The 21,625-nt window shown below is 50.1% G+C and overlaps 1 protein-coding gene across 2 annotated transcripts; it reads left to right on the forward strand.

Moving 5' to 3' along the window:
• The first annotated feature begins 910 nt into the window (after nt 1-910).
• On the forward strand, nt 911-21,349 carry ARRDC3 (arrestin domain containing 3). Of its 2 annotated transcripts, XM_032968933.2 has the most exons (8): nt 914-1,723; nt 10,808-10,895; nt 12,575-12,722; nt 15,159-15,261; nt 16,625-16,881; nt 17,628-17,790; nt 18,519-18,673; nt 19,472-21,349. In XM_032968933.2, the coding sequence occupies exons 1-8, from the start codon at nt 1,447-1,449 to the stop codon at nt 19,517-19,519; spliced, it is 1,239 nt and encodes a 412-aa protein (XP_032824824.1). In that variant the 5' UTR covers nt 914-1,446; the 3' UTR covers nt 19,520-21,349. The 2 variants fall into 2 exon arrangements, 1 of the variants encoding a protein (XP_032824824.1); XR_012946479.1 differs by lacking the exon at nt 19,472-21,349 and having other exon boundaries at nt 911-1,723; nt 15,077-15,261; nt 18,519-18,657.
• Nucleotides 21,350-21,625: the final 276 nt, after the last annotated feature.

Below are 21,625 nucleotides of genomic sequence, written 5' to 3' on the forward strand. Positions count from 1 at the left end.
TTATTTGAAAGTGCTGTTTGTTGCTAGCAGCTTGACGTTTTGGACCTTTGTGCCTGTGCTCAGCAACGGTGTTTAAAAAAAAATGTACGACTAAGCTCTCCCCACAATTAATAACGCCACGGGGAGGCCTTTATCCAGCAGTGGATTGACGAAACGTCCTGTGAAGAGCTCTGCGGGACCAGGGAGTAATTGTTCCAAAGGGACACACGGGTTTACGTAACTACATTAAAACAAAGATCCACATTCAGACCCATAGACTTACATGTACAAATGACCTTTACGACAAGGTAAGGGCCCACTTTGTAATAGCTCATTGAGCAAGGGATTTTTTTTTGTTCCCAAGTAAACCTGAATTTAATTAAGAACAGCAAAAACAGCAAGCAAAAATTCCAACGTGTCAACATAACGCAATACGATACCGTATTAGTATTGAGCGGGAAACACAATAGTTTCTCTGTTGATCGTAATTAGCTCATTGCTCTGCCTGCCGAGCGAGTCAGTGACCGGTTCGAACAGCTCATTTAAAGGGCCACTGCAATATATCTATATCAGGGGCCGTCCCTTCACCTGTTTAAAGGGACACCACCCAAGCAGCTGTCCCTTCACCTATTTAAAGGGACACCACCAAATCAGCTGTCCCTTCACCTGTTTAAAGGGACACCGCCCAATCAGCTTTCTCTTCAGCTGTTTAAAGGGACACCGCCCAATCAGCTGTCCCTTCACCTGTTTAAAGGGACACTGCAATGATGTCAGCGACCACACCCGGACGACCATCGTGCAGTAGGCGTGGCCACATGGAGATAGGCCACGCCCATTAGCACGTGTGGGGTGTAGGCGTGTCCTGGTCTCGTCTAGCCCCGCCCTCGTTAGCAAATATGGCCATTGGTGGGCGTAACCAAAGGTGACTGGCATCGCCCCTCAAGTGGGCGTGGTCTCAGCGGACCCGGAAGCGGCCGCCTTAAAGCGGCGTGGCGGCGCCCGCTCTGCCGCTGTTTACGCGCGCGCTGTTTCGGGTCTTTTTTTGTTACATTTTAATTTTTACAATTCAATATTTTGTACATTTTAACACCCCCCCCTTTTTGTACTTGTAATATACAGCGCACTGCAGGCACTGACGCACAGACGCAAGCGCGGTTCGTAATTGCATTAACACGTTATACCACTCTTCTCATTCACACGCTGGGATAGGCACACTGACAAAGATTACCCGTATAGCCTGCAATAGATAACTGGAGTCGAAGGGGGGCAAGTGCTGTGCATCAACTCAGACAGGCACGCACGCCACGCGTATGCGCGCGTCGCGACTAGGCGCTGCGCTTCGTGCTAAAAGAAAGCGGTGAAGCAGGCGGCTGCAGGGTTTGCAAGCCCTGCAGGTCCCAAGCCCGGAGCGTGGCTGTCTGGTAGTGGTGGTGGTGCTGTGTGTGTCGGCCGCGTCCGCTGGCGGCAATGGTGCTGGGCAAGGTGCGCTCGCTGCGCGTCGCCTTCGACTGCGAGCCGGGCCAGGCGCCCGTGTTCTCGGGCGGCGACGTGGTGGCGGGCCGCGTGCTGCTGGAGGCGGCGGGCGAGCTGCGGCTCCGCTCGCTCGTGCTGCAGGCGCGCGGCCACGCCAAGGTGCACTGGACCGAGTCTCGCAACGCGGGCTCCAACACGGCCTACACGCAGAACTACAGCGACGAGGTGGACTTCTTCAGCCACAGGGACGCCATCATCGAGCCCGATACCGGTGAGGGACGAGGTTGGTTTGGTGGTGGTTGTTGGTTTTCGGGGGGATGGGGTTTCGGTCGGTTGTGGTGGTCATGGTTTTGTTTTGCCACCGGTGAACCCCCATTGGGAAATTAATCCCCAGTTGTCGATGGGGGGGGGGACCTGGGTTGCACCGTAGAAACGTGGTTACAGCAGAGGGGGGGGGGGGGAACCCGTGAACAAAAAAAAACAACCTAAACGCTTCTGTGCATGGTCACGTTCCGAGCGGCAAGGTCGTGCGTCAACATCATGATACAATCGGAACAAATAATACAACGAGGCTGGTGGAACGAATGACCTGCAGAACGTATTGGGTGCACAACCGCAACCGGTTGGTAGGGCAGTGGTTGGTTGAGGAGTCTGTAGTTAATGGGAGGGCTTGGGGAGAGGTGGTGAGGACTCTAGGCGTGGTGAGGTTCACGGTGATGGGTGAACTCTCTCGGGAGTGGTTGCCAGTCACGGCTGGTCAGAACTCGGTGATGTTGAGATACACGGTTGTGATGAGAATCTTTATACTGGAGGAATCCGATGAGCTATAGAGCTCTCATTTTTTTCACACAGACGTCCAGTGGTTAGTTACACTCGTGGTGGCGAGTAATTCTTGCGTGGGTGACAGCCGGTCCTCTGTGCGAACATTCCCCTCGTGTTGCTGTCCGTGGTCTCGCTGTGCACCGTCCCCGAGGTCCCCTTTTGTGCCTCTGCGGCTGTGGTTGGGCAGGGCGAGAGTGTGGAGGGATGGGGTGGTGGGGGGGTTGGCTCCGGGACCCCCCCCCCCTGCTCGTGCTGGTGTGGATTGAGGCTTTTAAGCAGGGAGTGTGTGGGGCTTATTTAGGCCACACAACAACAGCATGGAGCTTGGTGCCGCGTTGAAGCCTTCCCATTGTTACTCGCCTGCTGTGCATCTGTTTCCAATGGCCACTTCTCTCGGCTTACCCAACGTGTCTCATTTATGGCAAAGCAAAGTGGCACATTTTTTCTGGACCGGTTACCAACCTTGTGCATAAAATAATAAAGCATCTCGTAAACAACTGTCCCCCAACTGCAATTTCCCGGAAACATTTCCACGACTTCGCTCTGCATCTCCAAAAGCTCTTGAGTGGATTTTACAAAGAAAAACGTTACCTAAATCTCCGAAATGTTGCCTGTTCCTCCATGCGGCAATCACCCTCTGCTGATGTATGATCATTGCCCCTTAATATACAGGGAATGTATAAATAATGACTTTAAAACAACATCCCTGGTTCACAAAATACGTGCACTGCATAGTCACTTCCCTGTTTATTTGTGTGCACTGCATGACCGGGCCTAAGAATAATGTTTGTACATGTGACCAACAAGCCATAATCCCTGCTGGTACGAAAGTTAAAAGACAATAGCTTTGCAGCTGTTAACAGAAATATGAGCGGCTTTAATACTGACAATTCAGACTTGGCATTCTTAAAATTGTTATCCAGTGCCATATTTTCCCAGCCTAGTTTCCTTGTTTTGATTCCTAGCGAAATAATAGCACTGCGTTGTGTACCAATTCAGGCATGCCAGAGCGTACGCATGCCAAAGCAGGGGAGTTCACTCATTGCCTCATCCAATCGCATCGCTGCGTCGCCGAACGTCGAGTTCCACACATTGCAGTGCAAAGACAAATACAGAGATTCCCCGTAAAGCCTTAATAGACTGTTGGGGCAAGTGCTGTTAGCGAGGTACCTAATGAAGGCCGGAACGGCACACGAGGGGGTGGGTGGCCAGCACCACACCCGGCCGCCTTTGTCTCCCCAGTGGTGATGTTTACACACCTCACCAGGTACTCATTTGAGGCCGAGTCGACCTAGGGAAGGTCCAGGACCGGTTTAGATAATCGTCACCGGTGGTGGCCGTGAGCGGGAATCGAACTCGGGTCGCCGAGTTCGTAGCGTAGCGCTAACCGCTACACTACCGCTCCCGCATACACACACACACGTGTGTATGATGTAATATTTACGGTAATATTTTTCTAACAAATCTGTTCTTCCAAACTGTTTAAACAAAGCTCGCCCCCCTATCCCACTTGTGTAACAAGGACTGCGATGGGTGTTCACGAATTGTTTGGCCTTGCAAAGTCAACAAGGACATCATCACATGGCCAAGAGTTGCATGCCACTGCTGTTGGGTTGTACACAAGGCGGGGAGGAAGGGGGGGGATGATATTGCTTTCGAACACTGCCAGTGAAGCCTCCCTTGGAACCCGTGAACAGAAACACCAGAAAATAAAGGCAAGTCAAACGCGGACTTTTTGAGGTCACACTCTTAAGCAAAACTGTGGTCGGAGGCGCTGCAAAAATTTTGGTTTTTTGTTAGGATTGTTTTTTTGCAGTCTGCGTTAGCAACGTTGCTGGTGACGATTTATAACCACGTCATACGCGGTTACCTTAAGCGGTGTTCTGTGCGGTAAACGTTCTCGAGGCGATATTGAGTAAAGCCACTCATAATATTAGCAGCAATTCCGCATTGCTCTCCGGAAGTAGTAGAATACAACCTGCAGTGATGCATGACGGATATGATTGCGTTCTCCTGACACATCGCACTCGCCTCGTTGTTGAGTTGCTTTGCCTGCAGTGCAGGTGTGCCCTGTAAGTGCAATAAATAAAAAAACGTGCAGCAAGTTGGCACATTTGGGGGGGTTACAGCTGTTGCATCTACTCTGTGATCTCAGTCGGGAATCCCATGGCACCTGGGTCCGTCCCGAGACCTCCGGTCAGCGAGAGCCCCCTTCGACACTTCACGTGGCCTCAAAAGTGGTGCCTGTACTTCACGTGGTGGCCAATGGCGGGTATTGTTATTGCGGTAAATAAGGTTGCGTCGTGTTGCTTAGGAGAAAGGGAAAGTTTGACATGCCTCGAAACAATTATCACTTGAACCAAACAAAGCCTTCCTGAACCGAGTGTTCCCGACCGATCTGCTGTCGCCTAAACAAACGAAAGGCTACGTTTACTAACTTGCACAGCTAAACACGCACGGTTACAAATAGTTTTTTTTTACTTGGTAACTGCCCAATCCTCTCTATCTTGCATATTAATCTTACGCCGTGCCAAACGCCACTGCAATTCCCAATTCGGCTGGAACTTTGATCTGTGCAGGTCTGTCGGTGACGTTAAATAGGGGAAGTCAACATTGGAAAAAAAGAGCTTTAAAGCCCATCGGACTCCTCCAGTAATAATTATTCTGATTCTGGCTGCTCAGCCCAAATGTCGCTTCGTTCGTTGTCGCTAATGCATTGCTTGAAAATACCTCTGATGGGGGGGGGGGGGGGGGCATTTAAAAAAGTTATCAGAGAGCACGGTGGGGATACTACGTGGCGTGTGGTTGATGGTGGTGGTGGCCCTCGGGGATTCTTTCTGCATTCTGTATCTCCGAAGGGGAAAACCATATTGCCATAGCGATGGCATTCTACATGCGTGGCTGTACGAGATGTTTTTTTTTCGTTGTTGAAACTGTGGCTGAGTGTGGTGAGGGTACACGTAAATGAGTATCTGGTGCAGTGGTGTGTAAACATCGCCACTGGGGAGACAAAGGCGGCCGGGTTGTGGCGCTGGCCACCCACCCCCTCGTGTGTGGCGTGCCGGCCTTCAATAGGTGCTCGCTAACAGCAGTTAAGGCTATAGGGGGATCTATGTACACGATGGCAAACTCGCCTTTGTGTGTAACGTGTGTGTGTATATGGGGGGGAGCGGTGGTGTATCGGTTAGCGCTATGCTGCACTCGCAACCTGCCTACCCGAGTTCGATTCGCACTCACGGCCAACACCCAGCGACGAATATCTGAACCGGTCCTGGGCCGCCTCCCCCTAGGTCGACTCGGCCCCAAATGAATATTACCCCGTGCGATGTGCATAGTTAAACATCGGCCACTCGGGAGACAAAGGCGGCCGCGCGTGGTTGCTGTCCACCCGTGCCGGTCCCCCCCCCCCCCGCCGCCCTTTAATAGGCATGACTCGCTTCCTAAGCACTTGCCCCACTAGTATATCGAGGCTACACGGGGGATCTTTGCCTTTTGCTTGTGTGTGTGGGTTTGAGTCTGCCACGGAGCAGCTCAATCCTGTTCAAACCAGTCTCTGTTGCTGGGGCCCGCTGTGTGAGATAGTGCCCGCCCATTGGCTCGGCCTCCTCGTGACGTGAGCGCCAAGCGAGTGCGGACAAACAAGTGGAGGCGGCGGGGTGGGGGGGCTGCTGTGGTTGGTGGTGGTGGGTGGTGGTGGTTGGTGGGGGGGCTGCTGTGGTTGGTGGTGGGTGGTGGTGGTTGGTGGTGGCGGCACTGCACGCACAGCGGTAGCGCGGCGGGCCCAGATTAGCACCGTTGTTGGAAGTTCTTTATTATGGCTGCAAATAGGAAATGGCACATGCGTGCGGCAGGGCTGTTGTCTGTCGGGTGTGGTGCTGGTCACAGAGACCAAGATCCCCATAGCCCAGTAGCAGACTGTTGGGGCAAGTGCTGTTAGCGAGCACCTAATGAAGGCCGGAACTGTACACGAGCAGGATGGGCGGCCAGCACCACGCCCGGCCGCCTTTGTCTCCCCAGCGGCGATGTTTTCACACATCGCCCCGGCTACTCATTCGAGGCCGAGTCGAATTAGGGGAGGCCCATGACCGGTTCAGATAATCGGCACCTGGTGTTGGCCCACCCCTAGGTCGACTCGGCATAAAATGAGTACCTGGAGCGTTGTGTAATCATTGCCCTTGTTGAGACAAAGGCAGTCGGGCGTGGTGCTGCCCCCCTCCCCCACTCGTGTGCCCTTGCGGCCTTAATAGGTGCTCGCCAACAGCACTTGCCCCACAAGTTTGTTACGGCTGTATGGATGATCTTTGTGCGCTCCCTCCCCACACTCCCACTGCACAATTTAACGTACAAACAACGTGGTCGGCCACATAGGTTAATTCACGGCATGTATCATGATGTATTTGTGTGTGCCATGGTAGATGCAGGGCCCAGATGGCTGCTTCTTGCACAATACAGTAATACTGATGGAGCTCTGATATTGGTCTGGTTTGTTTTGAGCCTGAAATTTCTACTCCTGGGAAAATGCCCCTGCTCCGTTTCAAATTCATCCTTTTTCCTTCGTAAATGTCCAATCGTCTCCGAATTCGTTGATTTCATCTCGCCCAATTTTAGAAAAATAGTTATACAATAATTATCGGTTTTAATTGTTGGTGCTTAATTTGGTGTGGGGGGGGGGGTGTTGTTTGGTAGGTCTTGCCTGCCTGCCTTGCCTTAGTGGCCATTCCAGTGCCGAGCATCAGCTTTGACCTGCTGCGTCCTGTCGGAGGGAACCCCAAGTTGCAATCCCGTGTCTAATGCCTCATTTCTCAATGGCACAGTGTTGTTAGTGAGCTTGACGATTCCAACACCGTGTGCTTTACTTCCAAGGCTCCTGTGCTGAAGACGTCTTGTCTCGATGCCGGGTTCCCAGTTGGTTAAAGGTAGAAAAAAAATGTTCATTAATCTGTTATAGGTACGAGGTTAAGGACATTCTTAGATTGCATAATTAATTGAGTTGCACTGTAACGCGTGGCTTATATTCAACACCTTCCCACCCCAACACCTGTGAGCTTATTCTCACGTGTGATTAATGTGTGGTGGTGCAAAGCATTGATGTCAGCCTTGCGTTAGACCGGAGCAACTTCCACTGTCGAAATTAAGGCACCAATTTGCAGGGGTGGCTATAACGGGGTCGACCACGTGGCAAATTCCACTTGCATCCGCCGTATTCCAGCACCGATTACCACACTGATGTAAAACGAGGGTTTTTTTCCCGTGTGGATTATTGCATTGTGACTCCATCTTGACATTGCTACTGCTTGTTGGAGGCCGTCATCTCGCAGTGGATTGATCTTTGATGATTGATGATGATAAACTAAACTCGTTTTTTTTTACCAGGTAAGGCCCACTGAGCTATGTAGCTCTTTTACAGACTCGACCTGGCTTTCACAAATGATGGCCCAATGAGAAAGTGGCTTATCTCCTGGAAATTCATAGCAGCCAAATACTCAACGCATGTTTATAAAATGTGGAGGGGAAAAATCCCCGGGGAGAGCCTGCAAACTCCTAAATATACAGGCGTCAAGGTTAGGATCGAACCCCCACTCCCTCCTGTGTATACCAGGCGAGATGGTTAACGTCTCACCACCACGGCGCCCTGATATTTATCGGTGAGCGAAAGGTAAATTGCATCAAACGTCTGTCATGAAAGTGTCCACAGGTGTGTTCCACAACTTGCCTGCTGTTAATTCTGCTGAGCACAAATATTAACACTCGCAGATTGCTCAGCTTCTCAGCTGGTGACCGTTCAAGTTTATTTTTGTTTAAGCTCGAGGCCAAGGCTAGCCTGAACCCTCGCCCTCGCTAGTCGTGTCAGCGATGCAAGCGCGCACACTCCTGAACTTTTGTCAAATTAACACATGAGCAACACGCGCTAATTCTGCAGCCGCTAATTTTGCTGTCGTGCACCGTTCCCACCCCGCTTGTGTTTCGTGGCACGAATGCTTAATTTGTTAATGTTTTCAGTTCATCTTGACGTGTGTGTGTGTGTGGGTTTTTTTTAAATTGACCCCGTTGGCAAACCGAGTTAAGGCAAGGGCTATTCGCTGAACTGACACAAGCAGATTTCCTCCGCTAGGCCAATGGCTTCACCTTTTTATATGCCCAGGATTCATTCCGTTCTCGTGTAGTGCAATGCGATTTGCATCGAACGGCGATCCTCTCCTGCTTTCAATCTGTCATTTTTGTTGTTGTTGCTTGTTCCGCTCTTGCGCATCGCAGTTTAGCCATTAATTTAAAGCCACCACCATAAATTTCCCGTAAGATACAAACCATTATGACAAGTGCAGTAGGGGGGGGGGGGCGGGGGCTGTGGTAATTTTCGTCTCCTTTTGGAACAGGATAAAGATTATAACGACGGTCAAGCGCCTAACAAAAGAGTTGGCTTTTTATTACAGAATGGCAGCAGTGTGTGTGTGGTTTTTTTTAACATTTCATGCTCCACGAATGCCCGAAGCAAATCCGTGCTGTTACTGCCGCCACCGCTGCTGCTGCTCTTCCCTCGAGTGCCAATGCAGAGGGGTGCGGTGGTGGCGTCACCGCATGGCATTACGCGCACGCTCCCTATGCAGGCAATTCCTTGGCTGTGTTGGATAAACCGCCTCGGACCGGTTACGACCGCTCTGTCCCACATCCAGCCGGCTAACAACACACAAAAAGAAGGGGGAGCAGCGGCTTCCATCAATAACCACCGCTCCGCTGAACGTTTTCTCCAAATGCTCGCGATCGACCGATGTACTCCCCAATTTTTTGTTTTTCACGCGACGAATCTTAACTATCGGCAGTTGCCCAATGGCGCACGGCAACTTGGACACAAAAACGTGAGGTCATCGCCACGGAATATTGCGAAAAGGAGCACGGTTGTTTTTATTGTTGCGTGGAAAACTGATATGCGCGAACAGAAGCGGAACATATTAGGCAATTATCTCTGGATATTTTTAAACGCAATGTGGTTATTGTTCATTGCCATCCGCGCGAGCGCAACGTTGTGCTGCTACACGGGGCAGCGGTGTGGAATGAGGAGGGGCAAATTTGGTATATTTATTCTTGATGTATTTGTAATGCATATTGGTACTGCAAATTGTCAAACCTTGGTATGGACTAGCATCACCCCCCCCCCCACTCCTGTCTACCAAGCAGTATAAATTTATACACAGCTAGTCAATCCGCATATTGCATGTGGTGGGGTAAAAAGAGTGGGTATTCCACCCCGACCAGATGTTCAGACCAGATGGTCTGAACAGCATGGAAGATTACACCAAATACTCTCTAAGGGGTTGTCTAGACCTCCCTGTTAGTAGAGGCTCTTCAGACAACAGGCATGTGCAAGCAATTGCAGGGCTGCACCTTGGCTTTATTTCAAGGTTAAAAATTGAGTATTCTCATCCAGTGATTTGTCTCGTGTCATGTCGAGACTTTCGTGGAGCGGCAAGAGTTCTATTTGTGGTTCGACAAGTCTGCTGCCGTGCATCAGTGACTAAATAGCATGTGGCTTGGTGGTCAGCCAAACCATCTTTTGATGTGCAAAGCCACTCATTGCACTACTTGCAGCTAAATATGCGGACACACCTTTAGAGAAGTGACTCGGTGTAACTGGTATTGGCCAAGCATCCCAATGCTGAAAACTTACCTGCAAAAATTCCTCAATTTGGGATTAACAGCAACCATTGGACCCGACCACAAATACTTGGCAGAACCCTCCCGAAAGTATTGGGACCCAGTGAGGCTTGCCTGGTTAAACAAGTGGAATAATAGCAATAAAAATGTCATTGCTCAAATTCAGAACAACTAAGGGTTTTAGATAAATTTTTCAATACCATGAAATTTGGTGATATTTTGATTCTTCAAAAGCTCCGTATCTATGCAATAATTTGGAGGGAAATGATTTTGCAATACGGCAACACGTGAGCACTTAGACTCAGCCTGCACATCCATGTTGTGGTGAACAACAATCTTTATTTATAGAGCGTCTGAGAGCAAACGCATCTCGATAGGCTTTACAAAACCGAAAAGGACACTTCGTTAAGGAGGGTATAAGGCGTTGTTTGGATTGTGTCGGGACGGAAATGGAGGGAGAGGAGAGTGAGATAACAACACTGAGGCACTTTCTGTAGGTGGGGGGTTGCTGCCAGGGCCCAGCACCAACAACAGCAAGTCCCAGGGACAGCGAGGGTAGCACCATTGAGTCCCTTGTAGCTTTTGTGGGCCAAAGGTTCTTCACCAGTGGGTCCTAGGGCATCTTTTTGGGTGGGGGGGGGGTACATTTATAACCACCGAGTCTCTACATGCTTACACAAACTGGCATCCGGTCCGTCCTTGCATACCATCTAGACCACTGCCGTGCTCACAATGCCCAGCGGTTTGCGTGTGGGTTTGCGAATGCCATCGATCACATTGGGATCTCCCTCCATTGCGGGAGAATAGTCGCGTGCAAGTCGTCCTTGACGTTGGGAGTGGTTGTTCCAGAGCTTATAACCGCGTTGCGTTTCTTTCTTGGCAGAAACGGCGGTGGAAAACCGTGAAGAAGCAACCACCGTCTTGCAGGCTGGAAAACACGAGTTTGCCTTCAGCTTCCAGCTGCCTCAGGGGTACGTTAACTGTCCCATCTTGCCGACTGCCGTGTAACATCCCCCAGAATTTGGCACCACTGTGGCAAGATGTTAACTCCCTACAGGATGTTGTGGGTTCGATCTCGACCTTGACGGCTGTATATTTGGAGTTTGCGTGTTCTCCCCATGGTCCAGTTTCTCCCCACATTTAGAATCGATATGCCTTCAGAGTATTTGGCTGCAATGGAATTCCACATGGGGATAAGCCACTTTGTTGAGCTATAATGTGTGCTAGCCAGGTCGCTTCTGAAACAGAGCTACATAGCTCAGTGGGCCTTAACTGGTAAAATAAAAATATAGTTCAGTATTTTGGGTATCCAGCCGATGTGTACGATTTCTATGAATTACTTCCTGCGGTGGTGAAGACTTGATCGGCAGTTTATCTGTTCATCTCGAGGCTGGTGGGTGAGCCGGTGAGAACAACTGCAGAACTCGTAACCTGGTGATGGTCTGAGATGTTGCTGCTGATCATAGTAGGCAGCAGTGTGACTATGTGGTGCATGTGTTGGAAATCAAATTTATTTACTCTGGAGAAGCCTGATGAGCTATAAAGCTTTTTCACATGTCCAGGTAGTAGAAATGCATTGCGATTTTGTATGGTTGGCCACGTACGGTGCGGAAGAAATTCACCATACATCGAGATTTTGTACACTCGCTTAGAAGCCCATAGACTATCAAATATTTATCTATTCACAACTTGCTTTGCACGGCAGGGAGTTGGTCAGGAGTTTTCGTTCAATTCTCTTGTCGGTGAGTTGAGCCGTTGGACGCCATCGGGCATTAGTAGCCTCGTGGTGAATGTCTGAGATTCTGCCGGCAAATGATTTCAAGCGGCAAGCGGTAGCGTGCGATTTGGTGGCCACTGTCACACTGTGCTATTCTTAACCGCCCCATTGCGTTAGGGGACGGCTGCAATTTGTACGGATGGTATGTATTTTCTCAACCAACCTTTAGTGATTGAAATGTTTCGTACAGTCATGTTTGTTACAAATTGGGATTATCCAGCTCTTGTTTAACCTTAATATGTTAAACGGAGGGTCCAATTTGGAAAAAGAGACGCATGTTTTCATAATGGGCTCAAGACTAATGATAGTTTACAGGCATTTTTTCCTATCCCCTGCCAGATAGACAAAGGCCTCCACATCATGTTGGTAATGGGGGTTGTTCATCATATTTTACCTTTTCCTGTCAGTGCGAGGGTTGGTGAAGGGAGGCCCTCTGGACCAGTTCAAACGCCACTTGCCACTGATATTAGCAGTTGCCCTGAATCAAACTTAGGTTGCTGGGTTTCAAGTGCGGTACATGGACCACTGTGCTACTTATCGATATCAACCTCCCTGTATATGACAGGTGTTTTGGTACTTCTGAAGAGAGATGCATACAGGATTTGTTCTCGGTTAAAAAAATTATCCCATGAGAAAAAGTTTGGAATAGGTGGATTAATCTGAGTGTGAGTCACTCAGTTGGTCATTGAACGCAGAGGATTACTGAAGAAACAAATCAACATTTAATTTCTGAAGTCGTCGCCCCCGCATGCACCAGTGTGACTCAACGCACTCCACCCACCCTTAGTCACTTTGTGTGCGCGCGTGCCAAACGTGGCGCTAATGAGACGTAATGTTTTGCTCTCTGTCCGTCGCGTTCTGCTGCGCACGCAGACCTCTTGCTACCTCCTTCGAAGGCAAATACGGATTTGTCCGCTACTGGGTCAAAGTGGAACTTCACCGCCCGTGGACCCTCGTGCAGAAAGCCAAGTCGGAGTTCACGGTCATCGAGCAGGTCGACATCAACACTCCGGACCTGCTGGTGAGTCGCTCTCCGTGGCTGCCTCCTCCCAAATCGGTGCTCCCTTCTCTCTTTCTCACGCGGTTCAGCTCTCGATTGTCCCCCCCCCACATCCTGTGCAGACTCCCCTGGCTTTTATACTGCGCGAACACACGCCATCTACGTCGCAGTCGACGTCGGGAGATCCGCTGATGTCGTTATTCGAGAATAGCATGCGCAGCGTAATGGCCAGTGTCTAGGTTCCAATTTTTTTAATTGCCCTGCAAATTGGTTAATTGGATGAAAACCCACATTGCTGCGTCGCCCCCGTCGCTATATCTCAGTGAAACATACGTATGTCGACCTTTGCACCGTGCGGAGCCAACCGTGCTAATCGGAGGTGCGGGGAAAGGACCACAAACTAAATGCAAGAAGCAGTTTGAAAGAAATGTTTCAATCTAGATTTAAAGGCGCATAGCTCCAATGGCTTCCTAACAGTGGATGGAAGCGCATTCCAGACGGCCGCAGAACCGCATCTGAAAGCACGCGATGCGGTGACTGTCAGTCACTTCCTTGTCACTCGTAGCTACCACCGTTCTAGTTAGCTCTTCTGATTTTAACACTGTTGGCTTGTGCTGTCAGGATGAACCACGTGCTAGATAATTATTATTGCTGCTTCTGTCCACGCTGCTTATCGAACATGCTTCGTGTGAAAATAGGAAAATATAAATACGAAATGTAATTCCACACTCGTTGGCGCCTTCTATCGCGCGCGTGCCTGGCAACGTTAGCTGCCCCTCACTCGTAACAACGTGCCCGATTTTACCTTAAGACGGACGACACATTCAAAGACTTCACGTAGGTAAACGATAAATAGCTTTTTTATCGCTCAATTCGTAGCTGTGTGGTGTGTTCTTTTTATCTGAGCCCCACCCCTCTCGCACCATTGCCACGGTCAATCGAGAGTTGATGGTACAAATATTACGTCGTGTGTTTCTGCCCTATTGACTTTTTGTTTTATTGCGCAAGAGAAAAAGGGATTCATATTCTTGGTTCTTTCGGTAAAGTCACGTAGAAGGGAAACAATAAAATAATAAAAATATAAAACAATAAAATTCTCACGACGTTTCGACTGCAACAAAAGCAATCATCATCAGGTGTGAAAACCACACAACAGAACATTTTCAAACCACAACAAGAAAATTTTCAAATTTTCTTGTTGTGGTTTTCACACCTGATGATGATTGCTTTTGTTGCAGTCGAAACGTCGTGATAATTTTATTGTTTTATATTTTTATTATTTTATTGTTTCCTTTCTACGTGACTTTACCGAAAGAACCAAGAATATGATTTGCTGCAGTCACGAAAGCTTTAAATCAGAAAAAGGAATGTTTTGGAATGGAAATAATGTCAAGAAAGTTGCGACTGCAGACCGTGACCCTCTTTGCTGTGATCGAAACTTCTTGTTGATTTTAAGATACGCAGGGTGACCCATTCATAGATACCCCGCTAAAATAATATGGGAAAACGAGAGAATACTTAAAGTAACTTTGCAATGTCTGTAATCAATCTTCATAGACTCTTAGATTATTTCACACACTCCCCTGTGAGATATGGAGCCATTGCTTTCACAATATTTGGTCGCCCGTTGTGAAGACCTAGGCTATTGGAGGCCAGCGGGGTATCTGTACATGGCTCGTTCCGTGCATTCAGCTGTGCCCCCAACTTGTTGTCATGGAGTTCATATTCTCCCAGCTGTGCTGCGGTGGCGATGTTATCTCCCTCGCCTGGTATGCAGGACATCATGGGTTCGATCCCGACCCTGACGACGCCTGTATATTTGGAGTTTGCATGTTCTCTCTCCCTGTGGTCTTGTGGATTTTTCTCCTGGTCAACTGGTTTTTTTCCTTCCACCATTTAGAAACGTGTGTTTTTTTTAGAGTTTGGCTGCTATAAATTTCCACGTTTTAAGCATGTTGAACTTCTTTCGCACGGTACATGGCCAACCGTACTAATCGGAGGTGCGCGGGAAGGATGACAAACTGAACGCACAAAAAAGCAGTTCGAAAGAAATGTGCTTTTCAATCCGAGCTTTCATTTGTGGTCGGGTCACTTCTGAAAAAGAGGTGTGTAGCTCGGTAGGCCTTTCCTGGTCACATAAAAAATAGTTGAGCGGTGTCCGCGGACGAGCAGTAAGCGGCAACCGCAACGACGTACCTTGTCCGACCCACGAGCGCTCATTGGTGCAGTTTTGTTTCCTTTACTTAAAACATATATATGCCCTCTTGCGTCATCAATTGTGTCCTGTTTGGTCTCGTGCTGTGACAATGACTGGTCCCGATGGTTTTACAACGACCGGCTTTTAAAAATAAAGGGGTTTCTGGTTGCTCTTGCAGATGGCAAGGCGCTATAAACCCCCCCTTCCCTGGCCGGCGCCCTCCCCCCCTCCCCCCTCCCCGTGGCTGTGTTGTGTCTCAGTCTCCTGCGGGCGGCACCAAGGAAAAGACTCTGTGCTGCTGGCTCTGCACCTCAGGACCCATCTCGCTCTCTGCCAAAATCCAGCGCAAGGGGTACTGCCCCGGTGAGTGGACCGAGCCGTGTGTGGGTTTGTTCCCCCCACCCCCCCCCCCACCGCGTTTTTGAAAGGCGGGATAGCAATCGATGAAGGTTGAATTTCCTGCCTGCCCGCCGGCCCCCGAAACGCTTCACGTTACGGACAGCGGATATTAGAAAAGAAGGAAGCGACGCAGATGGCCCTCTTGTGAGCCAGAGTTTTATATTGGATTTGTGAAGGTAGCGTTACTCGAGCATTCCGATTAGCTTTTGGGGTCGTGAAACATCCGAGGTAAGCGGCACGATTCGCAGAGTTCAATCTGAAGCGGTCATGGGCACCATGCTCCAATCGGAGTGCTTATCTGAATCCAATTCTCCAACGTGCATGTGACGTCATGTGTGTTTGTATGTTGAACATCTTTCGCGCACCATACGTAGCCAACTGTGCTAATCGGAAGTGCGGGGTCATGTGGCTTTTTTATAGGCCGCAAAGTGACATCCTGAGCCGTTTTGACGAGAGCGGTGAACGCTCAAGGGCCCGGGTTTAATTTGGTTTCATTTTCCGGTATTTACATTATAATGTTTGTAATTTTTCTAAGCAATTTGGTACACATTGAATCGAACGGAATGTTAACCAGTGGGTCTTCACAGACTGCTTGCACAATGCGATGTATACAAGGGTACAATGTGAGCAGCGGCACAAATGCAACACGAGCCGTTGTACTGTACAATGCGCCCTGCCGTCACGAACCCGCGACCTTGGTGTGGCGAGCTCCTCATCCAGCAGTGGATTGACAACAAGTGCTGGATATGTATGCGATAGCTGTTTTTTTTACTTTATCCCGGTTGCTAAGCACGCTCCACAAGGCTGAAAATGCCAAATGGACAGGGGCAAACAGCACTCGCGAAGGTGTAATAGATAAGCGTTGTGCAAGGTTATAATAAGAACTTGGGGAGGGAATCCAAAAGCGGAGCAGTGCGAGGGAAGAGGCAAAAATGAAAGGGTGTCCCTCTGCAGTGAATCGGAATATTTCTGCTGGAGGAATCCGATGCACTGTGAAGCTCTTTTTTCACATCTGTCCAATAGAGGCAGGTCAGTCGAGTAGGTGGCAGGTCGGTATTGTGAGCGGACACGATGGATAAGATGAAGCGGGTCAGTCTGGTATGGAGTCCTTGCCATGGGTGGGGGAGAATCGGCCAAACGTGGTCGTAGCGGCAGAACCCCGCACCTCCGATTAGCACTGTTGGCTACGTACGGTGCGAAAAGTTCAACGTCCTTGCATGCGTCAAAGGAGATGACTGTCAAAGGAGATGACTGTTTGCAGTGGAGTCGTGCAGCGTCTCAACGCGGCTGCTCGTGGGCGTGCGCTTTTTTTTTTGTGCTTTTGCAGGCGAATCGGTGCCCATCAACGCGGAGATCGAGAACTGCTCCTCCCGCCTGGTGGTGCCCAAAGCCGCCCTCTACCAGACGCAGACCTTCTGCGCCAAGGGAAAGCAGAAGGTGGTGCGCCAGCTTGTGTCCAACCTGCGGGGCGACTCCGTGTCCCCGGGGATGGCGGAGGCGTGGAACAGCAAGCTGCTCAAAATCCCGCCCATCTCGCCGTCCATTCTCGAGTGCGCTCTCATCCGCGTCACCTACGAGCTGCTGGTGCGTCCCCCCCACCCCGCAGCTTTAATGAATCCGGCGTCTGTGGCGTATTCGGGAATGCGGCTGGTGGTTTTTCTAACCGGTGGCTGACGCGCATGCTCGCGGCCAGGTGTGTGTGCGCACGAGGGGAGCGGTAGTGTAGCGGTTTGCGCACTGCGCTACAAACCCGTCGAGCCGCGTTTCAAGTAGAGGTCGTTTCGTGTAACTCGATACGTCCGCTCGAATAGACTCGTTTGTGCGATGGGCAGTGTGTGGGTAGCGGTTAGTGCGCTGTGCTACAAACCCGGCAACCCCGAGTTCGAGTCCCGTTCATGGCCACCAACACTGACGATTATCTGAATCCGTCCTGGGCCTCCCTTAGGTTGACTTAGCTACAATTGAGATCCTGGTGCGTCATGTCTGAACATCGCCACTGGCAAGGCGTGGTGTTGCCCACCCCCCACCCCCTTGTGTGCTGTGCCAGCCTTAATAGGCACTCGCTAACAGCACTTGCCCCAACAGTCTGCTAAGAATTTGCATCTTTTCCCTGTGGTCGTGTGGATTTTTCTCCGGGTCCTCCTCCATTTTAGAATCAACATGTGTTTTAGAGTATTTGGCTGCTATAAATTTCCACTTGCTAAGCCACAACGTTGAGTTTTTTGTGGCCAGGTCTCTTCTGAAAAAGAGCTATATAGCTCTGGGCCTTACCTGGTAAAACAAAAGTCGTGAGGCTATACGGGAGATCTTTGTCTTGTGTCCCGACGCAGATTTACGTGGACATCCCCGGCGCGCTGCAGCTGAGCCTTAGCCTGCCGCTGGTGATCGGCACCGTCCCACTGCACGCCTTTGGCAGCCGCACCTCCAGCATCAGCAGCCAGTGCAGCCTCGACCTGCAGTGGTTGCGCCTGGCGCTGCCCGACTCACCCGAAGGTAAAAGGGTCGCTTCACGCGCACCGTAAGGCCGGCAGGAATGGCGCAGCCGTGCCGTGGACGTTGGCTGGAATCTCGCCGTCGGTGTGTGTTGCCGTTAAGGGGTTGGGTTGCCTAAATACAAAAATTATCGTGTATTTCTAGATTTGAATCTTTCGTAACTGCAAGCATTCATACTCTTTGGTTTTTTTCCGGTAAAGTCACGTAGGTAAAATAAAAAATAAATGAAAACAACTAAATTAAATCGCGTCACAGTAGCATTGCTGTACAGCAATTCTGCTGTGACGGTTTCCACCTGAAGACGGAAGCTTGTGTTGCCTCCAAAACGTCGTGATTTATTTTAGTTGTTTTCATTTTTTTATTTTACCTACGTGACTTTACCGAAAAAACCAAAGGAAAGCGTATATTTGTTTAACCTATTTCGCACCGTACGTAGTCACCCGTGCTTATCGGAGGTGCAGAGGAAGTACAGCAAACTAAGCACAAAAAGCAGTTATAAAGAAATTATTTTTCAGGCCGCAGGCCTGGTCACCGTGTACCTGGATTTAAAGGAGGGTGGGTGGCGGTGGAGGGTTTGGAAGAGTGGGCTCGCACTCACATTATTTTTTAGATGTCTCGTCGTTTTCGTGTTTCGACGATTTTACAACGAGTTTCTGTTGCCGGTGGGAAGCTTGCGCTAAGAGACGGGTGAGAACCGCGTGGTCTTTCCCCCCCCCCCCCGCGCACAGAGCCACCACTGTATGCGGACGTGGTGAGCGAGGAGCAGCGTCAGAGGAGTCTTCCGCCGTCTCGGCCTCGGGACGAGTTCGAGGGCGCCCTCGCGCGCCCCGTCTACGCCTATGTGCAGGAGTTCCGCTACCAGCCTCCGCCACTCTACTCCGAGGTGCGTCTATCCTTGGGGGACTTGTTGTGCACCATCCGTGGGTTTTTCTCATCGTGGATTTTGGTGCGGGGGGCAGTCTTGAAGTTGTTTTACAGTGAAAAATATTTCCCTTTGGACACAGCTGTAAGCACCAGATAAAGGAGGCCTTGGTGTATAATTCTCGAAATGTGTGTGCATACACAGCCCGCATTTTCTGTACCTTGTCCATCCGTCGTCGTTTGGTGGCTGACGAGACTGGACGAACTGTAGACGGGGGACCATGCCGCCAGCCTGATTGCTATTGACGCTCGTAGAGGGCACATGGGGGGTGGGGTGGGGGGGTTAGGGGGTGGTGTCAGCCAGATCCCCGGGAGAGTTCCTGGAATATTGTGTTTTCCATACCCTCTCAGTTTGAGCACAGCCCGCGCCACGACACCAACACCCTTCTGTGTCGATTGGTTACAGCTTCATAAGTGTCTTCCCCCCCCCCCCCCACTGCCTTGCACTGCACATAATACCATGGGTGGACCTGGTATGGACAGCATTGCAAAGATTATGCCTAGCGTAGTACTACGACCACGTAGGTTTTCAGCTGGAGTGTGTGCCACACAGCTGCCCGGGTTGGACCGTGTCTTTTGTGTTTGGCACGATGGTCTAAAGTGCTGCTCCGTGTCCTGGGAGCGTCAACACGATCACGATGTGTTGGAACCAGCTCGGGCATGGATGGTCGAGGTTGTGTGTGTGTGTGTGGTTTTTTTTTTAATACAACCACAGTGTTTAAACTCAATCTGCCCCACTCCGTTCGTCCTTTTCCCCCAGCTCGATCCTCACCCATCGGAAACCAGCGAAAGGATCCCCTCGCACTGAACCTCGGAGACAACGCGACCGTCCGACCCGGTAAAACCGACGGGAGGAGCTGCACCCCCCACCCCCTCCCCGCGGCTCTGCAAGGTGCCGCGGAGAACACCGCGGCCGCCGCCGTCGTCACGACGAGGTTGGCGGCGACCGATTTGCGCCCCCTCCCCACCCCGACCGGGGTGGCCGTCGTGCTGCTGCTGCTGCTGCTACGTGGCGGACACAGCGGCGAAGACTGCGAGACTGGAAGTACCAAAGCACAGCAAAAAAAAAACGAAAGCGAGAGACGCGGACTCGCGGAGCACTTGCGCGCCGGTACCATTCTTCTTCGGAGAGAGAGAGAGAGAGAGAAACCTGACCCCCCCGCTTCAGAAAGAGAACGGTTTTATATGAACATGGACGGGATTGTGTGTGCGTAGCGCTGGGACGAGGACACTTTTGGGGGGAAGGGGGTGGGGGGGAGGGGTTTTCCCCCACGCAAGAGTGAAGAATGGTGCTGAAGAAATAAAAAAAACGAAGCTTACTTTTAGATGTAAGTATTACTTATCTGTGGTTTACATGCTGTGTTGCCTCTGTTCACATGGAAAACACATTTGACGTCATTATCATCGTCACCGACCCTGCGTTGGTTTCTCTCATGGGCACGGCCTAGCGCTAAAGTAAAGTATGTTTGTTTGGTTAAAGCTTACTTTTGCCAACAAAAACACTCAGGTAATGCAGCTATGCGATTTGTTATTTCTGTTTGTCTATTGCGAGTTCCTGTGTGCACACGCGCTTGTTCAAAGTTTTGTATTATTATTATTTCCCTTTTGCAACTCGTTCATATGAATTCTGCATGTTCGATCACACTAAATATGAATGTACGGTTTTTTTGGGGAACAAACTTCTTAATGATTTTTAAAAAAAATTCACGTGGAGGGGTAAAAAAATCATTACAAACGTTGAGTTAAAACAAAGAAGAAAAACTCATTCGAAGTGAAGATTTGACGTGGGGGTTTAATTTTTCCATGTGACTTGGAAGGCCCATTTCATTCCATGCCCTCGGTCCGAATGTAAACCCACAGATGTTCCTTGTGCAATAATTGCTTTCGAGTGACGGGGAGTTCCGTCTTTTGAATTCCTATCCACGTCTAATACAGGGCATTTGTATCGTTTTCATGATATAACAAAATTTAAAGCATCGTTTGTGGAGGAAACGCTAGCACCCTGGTTGTGTGTGCGGGCGTGTGTTTTTTGTTGTGTTGGAACAGTTTTTAAACGTAGGAAGTTGCTTGTACATTGTGAGTTGGATAATTGTAGCGAATCTTTTTTTTTGTACCGGAGTCTTGTGTTCACTTTATTTAGAGGCGTGTATTGGAATGCGTTCTAGAGCTATTACACACCATATACAATCACTGCTTGCTCTTCCTATGTAATCTGTATCCCCGTTTTTTTTGACGGACATCAATCGTAGCACTTTTTTTTCGGGGAGGGGTGGATCCGGGGGTCGTTTGGTTCGTTTAATGTTACATTGTGAATGGGGGGGGGGGGTGGGGGGGTTCAGCTGCAAGGTTTTTTTAAACGAATAAAAGCAAAAGTTAAAAAGCTAAAAAGTATTTGTTGGTGTGGCGTTGCCACTCGTTGTCGCCTGCATGCCGCGTGCCGTGCCGGCAGCTGGTCAGGCCGCCCCCCCCCCCCCCCCTCCGCTGGAACACTCCAGCCAGCCGTGTTGCGTTACTTCCCCCAGCCCCTCCCGCTGTTACGAGGGACACATAAGTCTCTCGGTCTCTTGTGTTGGTTGGAAACCCCTTTTACGATGCGGTTTGCGCCTTCCCTTTGCCAAATAAATCAAAGCAAAATGAACTCTTGTGTTAGTCCGCTTGTTCCCATGCACTCTTGGCCACGTGTGTGCGCGCGTGTACGAGGAATGGTCTCTCTGTAGTCGTGGGGACCGTGAATTCTAAAGCGTTCCCAGTGAGGTTTTTTGTTTAGAGAGACCCGCTTCCCATCCAGGTAGTTGGATGCGCAGCAGATCTTCGCATCTGTTGGGAAGGGGGGGGGCGGGGGACCTGCTCCTCACCAATTGACAGTAAAGGAAAAAAAAAGAAAAATCCTCGGCCATGGTCTACCCACTGCTGG

Source organism: Petromyzon marinus, chromosome 40 (genome assembly GCF_048934315.1).
Source record: "Petromyzon marinus isolate PM22_M1 ecotype Great Lakes invasive population chromosome 40, UKy_Petmar_22M1.pri1.0, whole genome shotgun sequence".
NCBI lineage: Eukaryota > Metazoa > Chordata > Hyperoartia > Petromyzontiformes > Petromyzontidae > Petromyzon > Petromyzon marinus.

What these genes read in the sequence shown, in the direction of transcription:
- ARRDC3 (XM_032968933.2), top strand. Translation starts at nt 1,447, where the DNA reads ATGGTGCTGGGCAAGGTGCGCTCGCTGCGCGTCGCCTTCGACTGCGAG. An exon ending in CATCATCGAGCCCGATACCG is followed by an intron (nt 1,724 to 10,807) that starts GTGAGGGACGAG and finishes CTTTCTTGGCAG; the next exon opens with AAACGGCGGTGGAAAACCGT. An exon ending in GCGCAAGGGGTACTGCCCCG is followed by an intron (nt 15,262 to 16,624) that starts GTGAGTGGACCG and finishes GTGCTTTTGCAG; the next exon opens with GCGAATCGGTGCCCATCAAC.